The 12,722-nt window shown below is 47.7% G+C and overlaps 1 protein-coding gene across 1 annotated transcript in view; it reads left to right on the top strand.

The window, feature by feature from the left end:
• Positions 1–2,826: 2,826 nt before the first annotated feature.
• The window catches only part of LOC124716695 (homeobox protein Hox-D11-like), a 131,441-nt gene continuing 121,545 nt past the window's right edge, over positions 2,827–12,722 (top strand). The window contains exon 1 of the mRNA XM_047243236.1: positions 2,827–3,352. Coding sequence (XP_047099192.1) covers positions 2,827–3,352 — 526 coding nt within the window. The remainder of the gene's footprint in view (positions 3,353–12,722) is intronic.

Raw genomic sequence — 12,722 nt, 5'->3', positions numbered from 1 at the left:
AACGCACACTCACCATTACCGCGTTAGAAAACGTCTGCACACTTATTGGCTGCACCGTACTCTGACATGCATCAACACACCTCTGCGTATGTGGACTGCTGCCAGTGCCACCGTGCGACGACCGCAGGTCAGATGCACCGCATGGTCATACCCCGACGTGATTTAAACCCGCAAACCGCCCACCAGAGCGCGGTTTCACCATGTATCAGCGTTAGCCTTTATTTATAAGCATGAGTGTAGATTTTCATCCAAGTAGGCTCTGACACCCCTGTGGTAGTGAGGCGGAGTGCCATCTTTCATTTTCAAACACCTCTCGGATGGCTGGTAAAATCGATGTTTGCAGCCTATGTAGGTACACCTCACCAGTTACGGTACCTTCAAACAACCAAGGGCCACTCAAACTGCTTGATGACAGCCCACACCACTCGACACCCGGTAGATTAGCATGTTTGTCCACGTGAACGCGAGGATTTTCAGGAGACCGGTACACGCAGTCGTGCTGGTTTAGATTACTGTTCAGTTTGAACTTCGCCTCGTCTGCCTAGATAACTCTCCCCGCAAACCGTTCATCCTCGCGACGCGCGTTTTCAAACCACTCGTAGTAATTCCGCCTTCGAACCAGGCCGTCCTCGTTCATAGCGTGCAGCGATCTTGGAATGTACACTTTCCTCTTTACAGCCTTCAGAATTCGTCGTACACCTGATCGGCCTAACCCGCTTTCACGTGTACCCAGCTTCACAGATTTTTGAAGTGACCTAGTAAAATCTTGCAACACAGCAGCGCTGGAAGCTGGACTTCTTGATACTTTTGATTGGCCAGAAATTTCCTTATGCACACCCTCAACAGTTTCCTCGGCTTCACATTAATCCCGAATACGATAATTTGTTGTCCGTGTAGGTGGCTGAGTTCCGTACTCATTACGCCATTGCAGTTGTACTTCTATTATGTTTTCATACTTCCAGCACCACATCAATACGGTCTTGCGTTACTAAAACGACAATCTTATTTCATTCATTGCTGCTCTGTTATTTGCTGGAAAAAGCGCGCCAAGATCTGTTGCGAAAACAATGGACTACGCTACTGTGCAAAATTGCAACGATATGTCATTTTGTTCCGAAGATATTAATTATCAAAGAGTGTCTACATTTTTCTGGACCCCTCTGTATTATCACACTCGCAAAGTCACTCATTAAAACCTATAGGGTGCTTCCCTTGACGCATAATCATGAAATTTGGCGAGGAGCAAGATTTGCAGACCAAGTAACGGAAAACCATCAGAAAATTGTTAATTTTCTCCCGCATTCCTCGTCCAAACATCTGTCAACACAAACACAGTCTTACGCACTACCCCAACTGCTAAATTTCCATGATACCACAGTCTAAGCCCACTGAGCATTCCATTCATGTGTCTCTCTATCTCAATTATTCAGCACACCGACATTTCACTTTTTGACTTATGCAACTGTCCCTCCATCTTTTATCTTTTTTGAAACGTTCATTTGCCATTTCATCTATGTGAGTCTTTTACTTAATCATAAATCCGCCTTTTATATGTTTTAAAGTATGCAACTGAATCTATGTCTTTTTATTGAGTCAAGCATTCACTTTGTCAACTGCCGTGTCCAATTTTACAGCATGTTTTAAATGTTTACTCTCATCTGCCTGCAGAGCGGCTACTTGTATCCATTGACAGACCACTCCCTCACCCATGTAGAGCGAGGGGAATAAAATGACAACCAGCATCGGTTGGTTCGAAAGTGGGTGTTAACACGAAACCTGTCACGTAATGAATAAACATCTATTTTATCCGCAACTATGGCTACCTTTTTACATCATAATACAAACAGAGTTGTTCTCCCACAACATACAGCATGCTGGAAGTATGCACTGATGTTTGTGTTCAAATAAAGAAAACGGAAACAATATGTCAGTTGTGGGTCTCGCGGGAAACCTCTGTCTACAAAAGGCTTCATTGTTTGTTAAAGCCAATTTTTGTCTGAAAAATATGTAAAAATTGGAAAGTAAGTAAGTAAGTAACACCGGTGTTACTTATGTTTTAATGTTTGACCTTTTCAAGAACATTATGTTTTATATTTTAATGTATGACTTGAGCTACTCAGCTCTTAAATCACTGCTGTATATCTTTGACGATACGTTCTTCATGTAATTACCTTACCTTCTGATGAAGTCACCCTTAGAGGTGACGAAACCTGGTCAAGGTATATAGAAAACCTGTGCAACAGGTTGGCTGATTTTTAGATATTTTTCAAATTTGTGTATACGCTTGCTGCAAACGTCAACCATGTTCAAAGAAGAAAAATTTTTGTCTTTCCTTCTTGGTAAAACGTAGTGTATTTTTTTCTGTCCAGGGCGGTGTCATTTCGGATCGGTCGGTGCCACCATCCTAGAGGCTACTCCTGGGAGTAGAGCACGACTGGTGACCCGCCGCTGCCGGCGACGCTGGTGTGGGGCCTGGTGCCGGAAGCGGTTCATGCCAAGGCCGGCTGGCAGCCGCCCCCGCTAGCGGACTCCGCCCCCACCTCCGCCCCCGGCCTCACCGTGGAGTTCAAGGCGGGCTCCCCCGAGGGGGCCGACCAGCCCCCGCACCCCCAGCACCAGCAGCAGCACCAGCAGCACCAGTTCAACATCTTCCCCGCCATCTTCTCGCGCCAGCTCAACTTCGCCGCGGCTACGGCGGCGGGCGGTAGCCCCTGCGGCGGCGTCGGCGTCGTCGGGGGCGGCATGCAGTCACCCGGCGGCGGCGGCGGGGGCGGCGGAGGAGGCGGAGGCGGAGGCGCCGGCGCCGGCAACGGAGGCGGCAAGCTGATGGAGGAGCTGCGCGTCGGAGGCCTGCTGGGCCTCGTGGACGACCACCACCACCATCACCACCACCACCACCACCACCTGGCGGCGGCTGCCGCGGCGCACCACTCGGCTGCCGCCGCGCACCACGCCGCCGCCTCCGCCGGGGGCGGCAACGCCTCCGGCGGCGGGGGCGGAGGCGGCTCGGCGTCGTCGCACCACCACGACAGCAAGCGCGGCATCAAGTCCGGGGCGGCGGGCGGCGCCTCCGGGGGCGGAGCGGGCTCCGGCGGCGGCGGAGCGGGCTCGGCGGCGGCCGCGGCGGCGGCGGCGGCCGCGGCGGAAGACTTCTCGGCGCTGTACGCGCTGCCGCCCCCGCACGCGGCGGCGGCGGCGGCTGCCGCGGCGGCGGCTGCGGCGGCCGCTGCCGCCTCCGCGGGAGCGGACCAGACGCCGCCTCCGGCGCAGCAGCCTCCCCCACAGAGCGCAGCCGGGGGCGGTCAGCACACGCCCCCGACGCCGCTCGGCCGCAACCTGGCGGACCACGCCGGTAAGTACTGCGCTACAACGCGTATTCTGTCGGAGTGCCTCGATGTACGTTCGCTTGGATACCTACATTATCTACTGCTATAACATAATTTATTGCTCAAAAGGCTTAAGAGAACGTGATTATGGGTGTCTGCTACATCTCACTGAGCAAAAATTGAGAATCATTTATATTACCAAATTATAGTTTTATCTTTCAAAAATGAAGTATACTGCAAAACATCATTACATCGTCATTCATCTACGTAACAGGTAAAGAAATGATCGACAGGTATCGAATCAAAGGGAATACAATCATTCGCCCAGTCGTCCAGGGTGCTTTTCGTTGGACTTCAAGAGTATCCATAATGTGTATGCGCTCCGTGAGCGTTTGTCGCCACTTGACACTTACGTGGCATGCTCTGTATGGAGGTCAATTTGTGGCATCAATTACCATTCTTCAATGAGAGCCATTGAGAGTTCTTGGTGAGTCTGTGGTGGAACAGGATGACCACGTACGTGTTTCTCAAGCATGTCCCACTCCTCTTCGAAGGGGTTTTTGGTCGGGACTCACTGCTAGCCATTCTAGTCACTTCAGTGTCCTGGTTTTGCGAGGCGTCCCTACTGACGCCTTCCACGAAAGTCGTGCCATTAGAACGAATTCAGTGCCACCACCGTTTGCAGCAACCACCACATGGCCCAACAGGCTCTGTTCGATGTACTGCGTGGCGGTAAGTATAAGATCCTTATAGCTGTCAATACTGATGCCTGCCCACACCATCACAGAACCTTGGGCGTGTCTGTCGATGCCGTGGACAGCATTTGCCATATACTGCTCATCACACTCTTTCCACACACGAACACGGCCATCATTACCTTGCGTCAGAGAAAATCTGGACCCGTCTGTGAATAACACGTTTCACCAGTGGCGAAGTTGCCATTTGACATGGGAACGGCAGAATCCAAGGCGAACTGCGAGGCGATGTCATGTCAAGCGAGGCACTCGAACAGGACTTCTGGGTCGTGAGTTCCTTTCTCGTAATCCGTCCATTACCTTGTGATCGCCTCCTGTTGCCCTTTTGAGACCGTCCTGCAGTGCTCTGGTGGTATCCGAAAGACGTCGCAAGGCGGAGATGGCCAGATAGTCCGATCTTCACGTTGCGTTGTAATGCCTCGAGGACGTTACCCTACTCGCCTTGTGTACTGCCCTGCCTCCATGCAGTGTGTCCACTACCTATGGATGACAAATGGAGAGACATTGGCAAGTGCAGCAAAACCAAGGGGAGCCCATCCTTCTTGGATCGAACAGATTGCCCTTGTAATTTTGACTGCATTAAAATGTCGGATTGCGTGTGCTTGGTCGAATACAACGTTCACAAATGACAACTACCGTCTGTGTACCTCAGCAGAGAACACTGGTACTGATTTCCTTCTGAGGGACAACCTCACACTGCAACCCATAAAACAGGCGATAGTTGGCGAATGAATTTAGCTGTCGCATACACTGAGAGACAATCTCAAGTTATGTAATAAGACCACAGGTACTGCCTGTATCAAAATACATTTAATATTGTTGTGGACTGACAAGACAGCCAGTCCACAGTGACGGGTAACCGGAAGGCACGCGCTTAAACTCATGCAGGCTGGCGTGAGGTCTGAAACAGGATACGTAATGAATGCTATAAAGAAAAGTACGTAGCTGCTGGAATACTTAACTTTAATCCACAATTGGTGAAAATTGGTCTTGTTACTGTACATGCTTCATTAGATACATAGCAAAGGATAAATGGCGCCTTGCTAGGTCGTAGCAATTGACTTAGCTGAAGGCTACGCTAACTATCGTCTCGGCAATTGAGAGCGTAATTCTCAGTGAACCTTTCCTAGCAACGTCGGCTGTACAACTGGGGCGAGTGCTAGTAAGTCTCTCTAGACCTGCCGTGTGGCGGCGCTCGGTCTGCAATCACTGACAGTGGCGACACGCGGGTCCGACGTATACTAGCGGACCGCGGCCGATTTAAAGGCTACCACCTAGCAAGTGTGGTGTCTGGCGGTGACACCACAAATATACCGGACGCTGATACACATGTTGCCTAATTCTTTTGAGCACTGCACGTAGGCAGTCGTCATAGAATACAGGGTTATTCGTGAATACCACCACGGTTTCAAAAAGGTGATGTATGTTAGTAAATACAACATCTGCCATAGTATTAATTCTTATTATACGCCGTGGCGTCATTCTTCTGGACAGACATATGTGTAAGAACATGAAGACATACCATCCGCAGCGTAATGTCACATCGAATTAGGTCGTGACTATAGACAGGCAGCCTAATGAACTGATTGCCAAATTGAGTTGCTATCGTGCTGTAGCAGCGACTTCAGTGAACTTCACATGCGTGTAGGCGCTTTCTGCAAGGCAAACAATATACACATTAGGCATCTGTTATGTGAGTTAAAAACTCAGAGAGTCGCTCTATCCCCCGATACGTGTTGATTTTCTGTACACCTTACAATTTTCAAGCAGCCATTCTCTGAAGCACGTGAGGGAACTGTAATAAGTCATTAGTGTATACATGTGCATCACATCTAACGATATCCGTCCTATTTGGATAATTCCTTCACGCTGCATCTTTTTATTTATTTATTATTATAACGATTGTTCGCCTTTAGGAGAGCGATTGGACCTGTATGCATAATTTCATCTCCAGACATTTTTCTCCTTTGTTCCCCAGAAACCCTTCATCCTCTCAGAATACTCCTTCTTCTTTTATTCTGACCACTTTTTACCAGGCTGGCGCGATGTTCTTTCCTCAGACTTGAATAAATCTGTACATCTACGTGATTACTCTGCTATTCACGATAAAGTGCTTGGCAGCAGAGCGTTCAATGAACAGCCTTCAAGCTGTCTCTCTACCGTTTCACTCTCGAACGGCACGCGGGAAAAACGAGCACATAAATTTTTCTGTGTGATCCCTGATTTCTCTTATTTTATCGTGATGATCATTTCTCCATATGTAGGTGGGTGCCAACAGAATGTTTTCGCAATCGGAGGAGAAAACTGGTGATTGAAATTTCATGAGAAGATCCCGTCGCAACGAAAAACGCCTTTGTTTTAATGATTGCCACTCCAATTCACGTATCATGTCTGTGACACTATCTCCCCTATTTGACGATAATACAAAACGAGCTGCCCTTCATTGTAATTTTTCGATGTCATCCGTCAGTCTCACCTGATGCGGATCCCACACCGCACTGAAATACTCCAGAATAGGGCGGACAAGCTTGGTGTAAGCAGTCTCTTTAGTAGACCTGTTGCACCTTCTACGTGTTCTGCCAATGAATCGCAGTCTTTGGTTTGCTCTACCCACAATATTATCTATGTAGAACCATCAGATCGCAATGACATACAGTGCAGCATCGTCCCATCTCTCGTGAGACGCCTGCTATCCGTGTAAGCTATCATGTGTCCGTATTCATACCTCCATTACCTGCCTTTCTAATGCATAGGCTGCATATCCTTGCCCTCATAGCATGTGGGTAACTACCTTTACCCCTGTAAGCAGTGACCTAATAACATATATACATCGACTGCGGAGTCATAGATACACTCGCGCATTATGCACGTCTCTGCCGCCGATCAACGTCTGTGGCGCATTTGCATCTGTGGCCGCATGCGCAGTCGCGCGGTACACGGCTATAAAGGGACGAAGCGAGCACTGGAGCGGCAGTCTTGCCACTCACTCTGAAGATGGCTGGACGGTATACAGCCGAAATATTAGAAGAAGAAGGAGATGTCTGGCGACTGCACACTCGAAACTTAATGGAACAACATATATACTGCCAAAGTGACTTGATATATTTTCGTATTCACACCTTCACTACCTGCTGTTATAACATAATCTAAGGCCAACTTCCATTGCATAGCACCTATGGATAACAACAGTAAACACTGTACTATCAGTACATCATACAACTTTTCGCATGAAACTCTCCTGGCAGATTAAATCTGTGTGCTGGACCGAGACTCGAACTCAGGACCATTGCCTTTCGCGGGCAAGTGCTCTACCAACTGAGCTACCCAAGCACGACTCACGCCCCGTCCTCACAGCTTTACTTCCGCCAGTACCTCGTCTCCTACTTTCCAAACTTCAAGTAAGCTCTTCTGCGAACCTAGCAGATCTAACACTCCTGGAAGAAAGGATATTGCGCAGACAAGGATTAGCCACATCCTAGGGGATGTTCCCAGAATGAAACTTTTCACATGTCTGAATTTGTACCTATGTTCGTTGTGTTGGCAGAAGAGCCAACACCGTGTTACAAATGGAGGCCGAAATGCCCGCGTTTTAGCTCACGCAGGCTGGCGTTTTAAGGGAAGAACTATACTGACGTGAGGTCTGGAACATGACAAGGAATTAGAATTCAGAAAGCGGACATAATTAGTTTGATACTTTAATCCATTAATGATGAACGTCGCTCTTGACGGTACATGATTCACAATATTATCTGTTCAGAAGACATATAATAACTTGTTATCGCGCCTTGCTAGGTCGTAGCAAATGATGTAGCTGAAGGCTATTTTAAACTGTCGTCTCTGCAAATGAGAGCGTATGTAGACAGTGAACCATCGCTAGCAAAGTCGGCTGTACAACTGGGGCGAGTGCTAGGGAGTCTGTCTAGACTAGACCTGCCGTGTGGCGGTGCTCGGTCTGCAATCACTGATAGTGGCGACACGCGGGTCTGACGTGTACTAACGGACCGCGGCCGATTTAAAGGCTACCACCTAGCGAGTGTGGTGTCTGGCGGTGACACCACAATGTTACCTGTTATTATACACTCTAAGAAAATAAAGTAAGCACCACGAAAGAAATATCCAAAAGGGACTGAAATCGGTAGATGCGATGTGCTTGTAGAGACAAACAAATGACGACAATTTATTCAAGAGGAGGAGTTTCACCAATTGAGCAGTCTTTGGTCTACCTCTGGCCCTTATGCAAGGAACTATTCGCCTTGGGATTGATTGACAGAGTTATCGAATGTCCTCCTGAGAGATATCGTTCCAAAGTCAGTGCAACTGGCGTGTTAGATCGTCAAAATCCCCAGACTGTTGAAGCGCCCCGCCTACAGTGCTACAAACGTTATCCGTGGGGGAGAGATCTGGCGACCTCGCAGACCAAGGTAGGTATTGGCGAGCACGAAGACTACCAGTAGAAACTCTCTCAGTGTGCGGGCGGGCATTATCTTGCTGAAACGTAAGTACACGATGGCTTGCCATGGACGACAACAAAACGGTGCGTAGAATACTGTCGACGTACCGCTGTGCCTGTTAAGTGTGCCACAGATGACATCCAAACAAATGGCACACCCACACTTTCATTCCTGGTTGTCGTGCCGTAAGGTGGGTGACAGTCAGGATGTTATCGCACTGCTTTTCGGTCGTCTCGAGGCACGTCTTCGGCCTGGAATCTCATTGACTGGAGTAGAATTGTCTTCAGTGTTGTCGCGCTTTGGACTGAGGCCCGCTGACCAACGAAGGCGCGTCTGGTGGCACTCCAGGCAGTGGAGGGGTACCACCTTGACTGTCGCTTGCCATACCGCCCAACAACCAGGAGCGGTGGCCTAGTGCCATATCACTTAGGAGAGCATCTAACAATTCTATCAATCAATGCCAAGCCGAATAACTGCTTACATAAAGGCCAGAGGTGGATTATAACGTTATTCACTTGCTTAATTTGTGTAGCTCTTTCGCTTGAATAAATCAACCAATTTTTCTCAAACTGTAATCGACTGTAACTTCCTGGCAGATTAAAACTGTGTGCCCGACCGAGACTCGAACTCGGGACCTTTGCCTTTCGCGGGCAAGTGCTCTACCATCTGAGCTACCGAAGCACGACTCACGTCCGGTACTCACAGCTTTACTTCTGCCAGTATCTCGTCTCCTACCTTCCAAACTTTACAGAAGCTCTCCTGCGAACCTTGCAGAACTAGCACTCCTGAAAGAAAGGATATAGCGGAGACATGGCTTAGCCACAACCTGGGGGATGTTTCCAGAATGAGATTTTCACTCTCCGGCGGAGTGTGCGCTGATATGAAACTTCCTGGCAGATTCAAACTGTGTGCCCGACCGAGACTCGAACTCGGGACCTTTGCCTTTCGCGGGCAAGTGCTCTACCATCTGAGCTACCGAAGCACGACTACCGTCCGGTACTCACAGCTTTACTTCTGCCAGTATCTCGTCTCCTACCTTCCAAACTTTACAGAAGCTCTCCTGCGAACCTTGCAGAACTAGCACTCCTGAAAGAAAGGAGCTCAGATGGTAGAGCACTTGCCCGCGAAAGGCAATGGTCCCGAGTTCGAGTCTCGGTCGGGCACACAGTTTTTATCTGCCAGGAAGTTTCATATCAGCGCACACTCCGCTGCAGAGTGAAAATCTCATTCTGTAATCGACTGTTTGTCTGTAGACGTACGTCATATCTACCGATTTCCGTCCCATTCGGATAATTCCTTTGCTGTGAGTCTTTTTTGTCTTGGAGCGTATTTATCTATTTGCCTATTTAACCTGAGCCATCGGCCCCTTCCTTACATCTAACTAGACACTCAGCGTATTTTGCGTTACATTCATTACGATAAGCGTGTTACACGTTACATCTAATATGGTGAATTACAAAAGTTTATTAACTACTATAGCACAGAAAGAGAAAAAATAAATACAGTTTACATTCGGTGATGAGTACAACAATAGAGGCAAGTTACAACAAACAACGAGAGCAAATAGAAATGGACACGAGAGAAGAAGTGAGCGAGATGGCGACAGAGTGTTAGGGTTAGATTATGTTCGGAAAACGGAGGATAGCTGAGTATTATTACCAGTCGATCGGGATTTGCGATTAACAGTGAACATTTACTTGAATTCGGCTCCACAGAAACGCTACCTTTGATCGAACCAGACTACACATTAGCAGGTTTACATGAGGGGCAGTCAAATGGAAACCGAACACTCGCAGCAACGGGATCATCGAACGGTTCCATCCAAAAAGAATAACCAGACATCACTAACAGGACTAACCTCATTGTTCGGTGGCTGTTTATCAGGAACTCTTGTCTCCTGTCTTTCTGCTTTCTTAATATCTTCCAGTCACATGTTGTTTTATCTGTTCACTTCTCTATTATTTCTATACTTTTTCTGAAACCCAAATTATCGTTGCACGACAAAGATGTTTTACAGATACAAACGAAAATTTACAAACTTACTACTCAAATTGTGCATCAGCTAGATGCACAACACTTAGAGATCGATAAATTTAAAAATATGGCGAACTGCAGTGTCAGTCTACGCCTCAGTACTGAGCCTAATAGAAGGAGTTTCACAAAATTTGCGGAAAGCCTGCCGTATGTATACGACTATTTCCTACAAATCATCTATCTTTTTCTAACCACTGGAAGAGCAACAGAATGGTTGAACATAATGTAGGGAAGTCTTATGTTTTGAGGTTCCTGTGACTTTTAGAGTTGAAATAGTGTTTACTACACTATGAATGAGGTTTCTGAGCTGCAAGACTCTTATATTGTGAATCGGTTTCTCTTTGTATTTACTAGGCGAAAATTTACCTCTCTATTTGGCGGCAATGGTCTTACCCACTCATTCTAAAAAACTGTCTACCAGACCGTAATGAGGAAGAAACACATACTGTTCATAAGTATTACTGCATTTTATCATTTGTAGACGACTGCGTTGTCAGATATGTGCTTCGATAAGTGTCGTAGTGATGAATACCACTCAGTCCACGATAAGAAGATTGCGGCACTGCATTGACACCAATGGTCATCGTTTCCAACACCTTCTGTAAATGGATGTTCATGCCATCTTTGTGACCTTCGTTGACCTTCAAAGACCTTACTGTTACACATCACTGGATTCGCCTCGGTAGCCGCTATCATAAAATAAGTACCAAACTATAGCATCCCATTTAAAAAAAAAAAAAAAAAACAATGTTGACATTCATATCTCTGAAGCGACCATACCTAGCAACAAAAAAGCAACGTGATATTATGGCCCCAATGTCACAAACTTTTCAGCTCCTATCATACTTTCGGAGTTATTCTTGGTGGCAATACTTAGTGACTCACTCTGTATAATTTTCACACATGTCAGCACATTCCTTTGTCGGAAATTGAGGTATCACAGACTTATTGCAGTCTCATGATATTTCTCCTGTCCCATAGACAAAAAAAAAAAGTTCAAATGTGTGTGAAATCTTACGGGACTTAACTGCTAAGGTCATCAGTCCCTAAGCTTACACACTACTTAACCTAAATTATCCTAAGGACAAACACACACAGCCATGCCCAAGGGAGGACTCGAACCTCCGCCGGGATCAGCCGCACGGTCCATGACTGTAGCGCCCCTAGACCGCTCGGCTAATCCCGCGCGGCCATAGCCGAAAATTACCTTGCAAACCAGGTGGAATATTTTTATCGTGGATGATCCTCCCAAGGACCTCGGTAATTGTGTGGGAATATCGCCTGCGTCAGTTGCTGGTATCGACTTTGGTCATTCAGTGCCTTGTCAAATTCTTCTCGAAATGTCACATCCCCCAACATACCTTCATCTGCTTCCTCTTGCTTTTCTATGGGAAGATTACCGTAAGAAATATCTTATGTTGCTATTACCTCAAAGCTCTCCATCTCTCTCGAAAAAACACAGGAGTTATGACTTACTCCAGAGCCGTCACGTTTCATAATTCTCCGTCGCAGCAAGCAGCGCCTCGTCTTGTGAAGCCCCAACAGCTGTCGCGGTTTCCTCCAGTCTGCTGCACCCCCTCCCCCCCCCCCATCACTCCCTCACCCCCCCCCCTACCACTCTACAACTCACCCCCCCTCTCACCCCTTCCCACGTCGCTGTCGAGCGTAACCGCCACTAATCGAGTTTCCCTCAGTTGCGACTTGAAATTAATGAAAGGAAACTGCCGCCAGCCCGCCGCCTCCCTGCCAACTTGGCAGACCTGGCGACGCCGAGCGCGCGCAGTTGGCAGCACTGCCGAAGTGTCTGCCGGAGCAGGTGCAAGTGGCCGTCTCCAGCACGCGCCGAGTGCAGAGGGAGTTCCCCGTGTGGCACATGGAAGCACGTGCTATATGCTCGCGTTATCAGCTTCGCTGCATTCTCCACCTTTTACTGTGGTGGAGGGCGGCACTGACCTTTAGCCATTTAGACTATGTTTACAATTATCCAGAGTAATATTGGATCGAAAAGATTGATATTTTGACATGTCATAGCTTCATACCTAGAGGCGGCAGGGCTTTATATCCCACAGTATTTTCATACAGATAATTCACTTACTGAATCATACACATACCGGGTGATCAAAAAGTCAGTATAAATTTGAAAACTTAAGAAACCA

The sequence above is a fragment of the Schistocerca piceifrons genome, chromosome 9 (assembly GCF_021461385.2).
Source record: "Schistocerca piceifrons isolate TAMUIC-IGC-003096 chromosome 9, iqSchPice1.1, whole genome shotgun sequence".
Classification (NCBI taxonomy): Eukaryota; Metazoa; Arthropoda; class Insecta; order Orthoptera; family Acrididae; genus Schistocerca; species Schistocerca piceifrons.
Note: the sequence above shows the minus strand (reverse complement) of the source record. Positions and strands in the feature narration are given on the sequence as shown.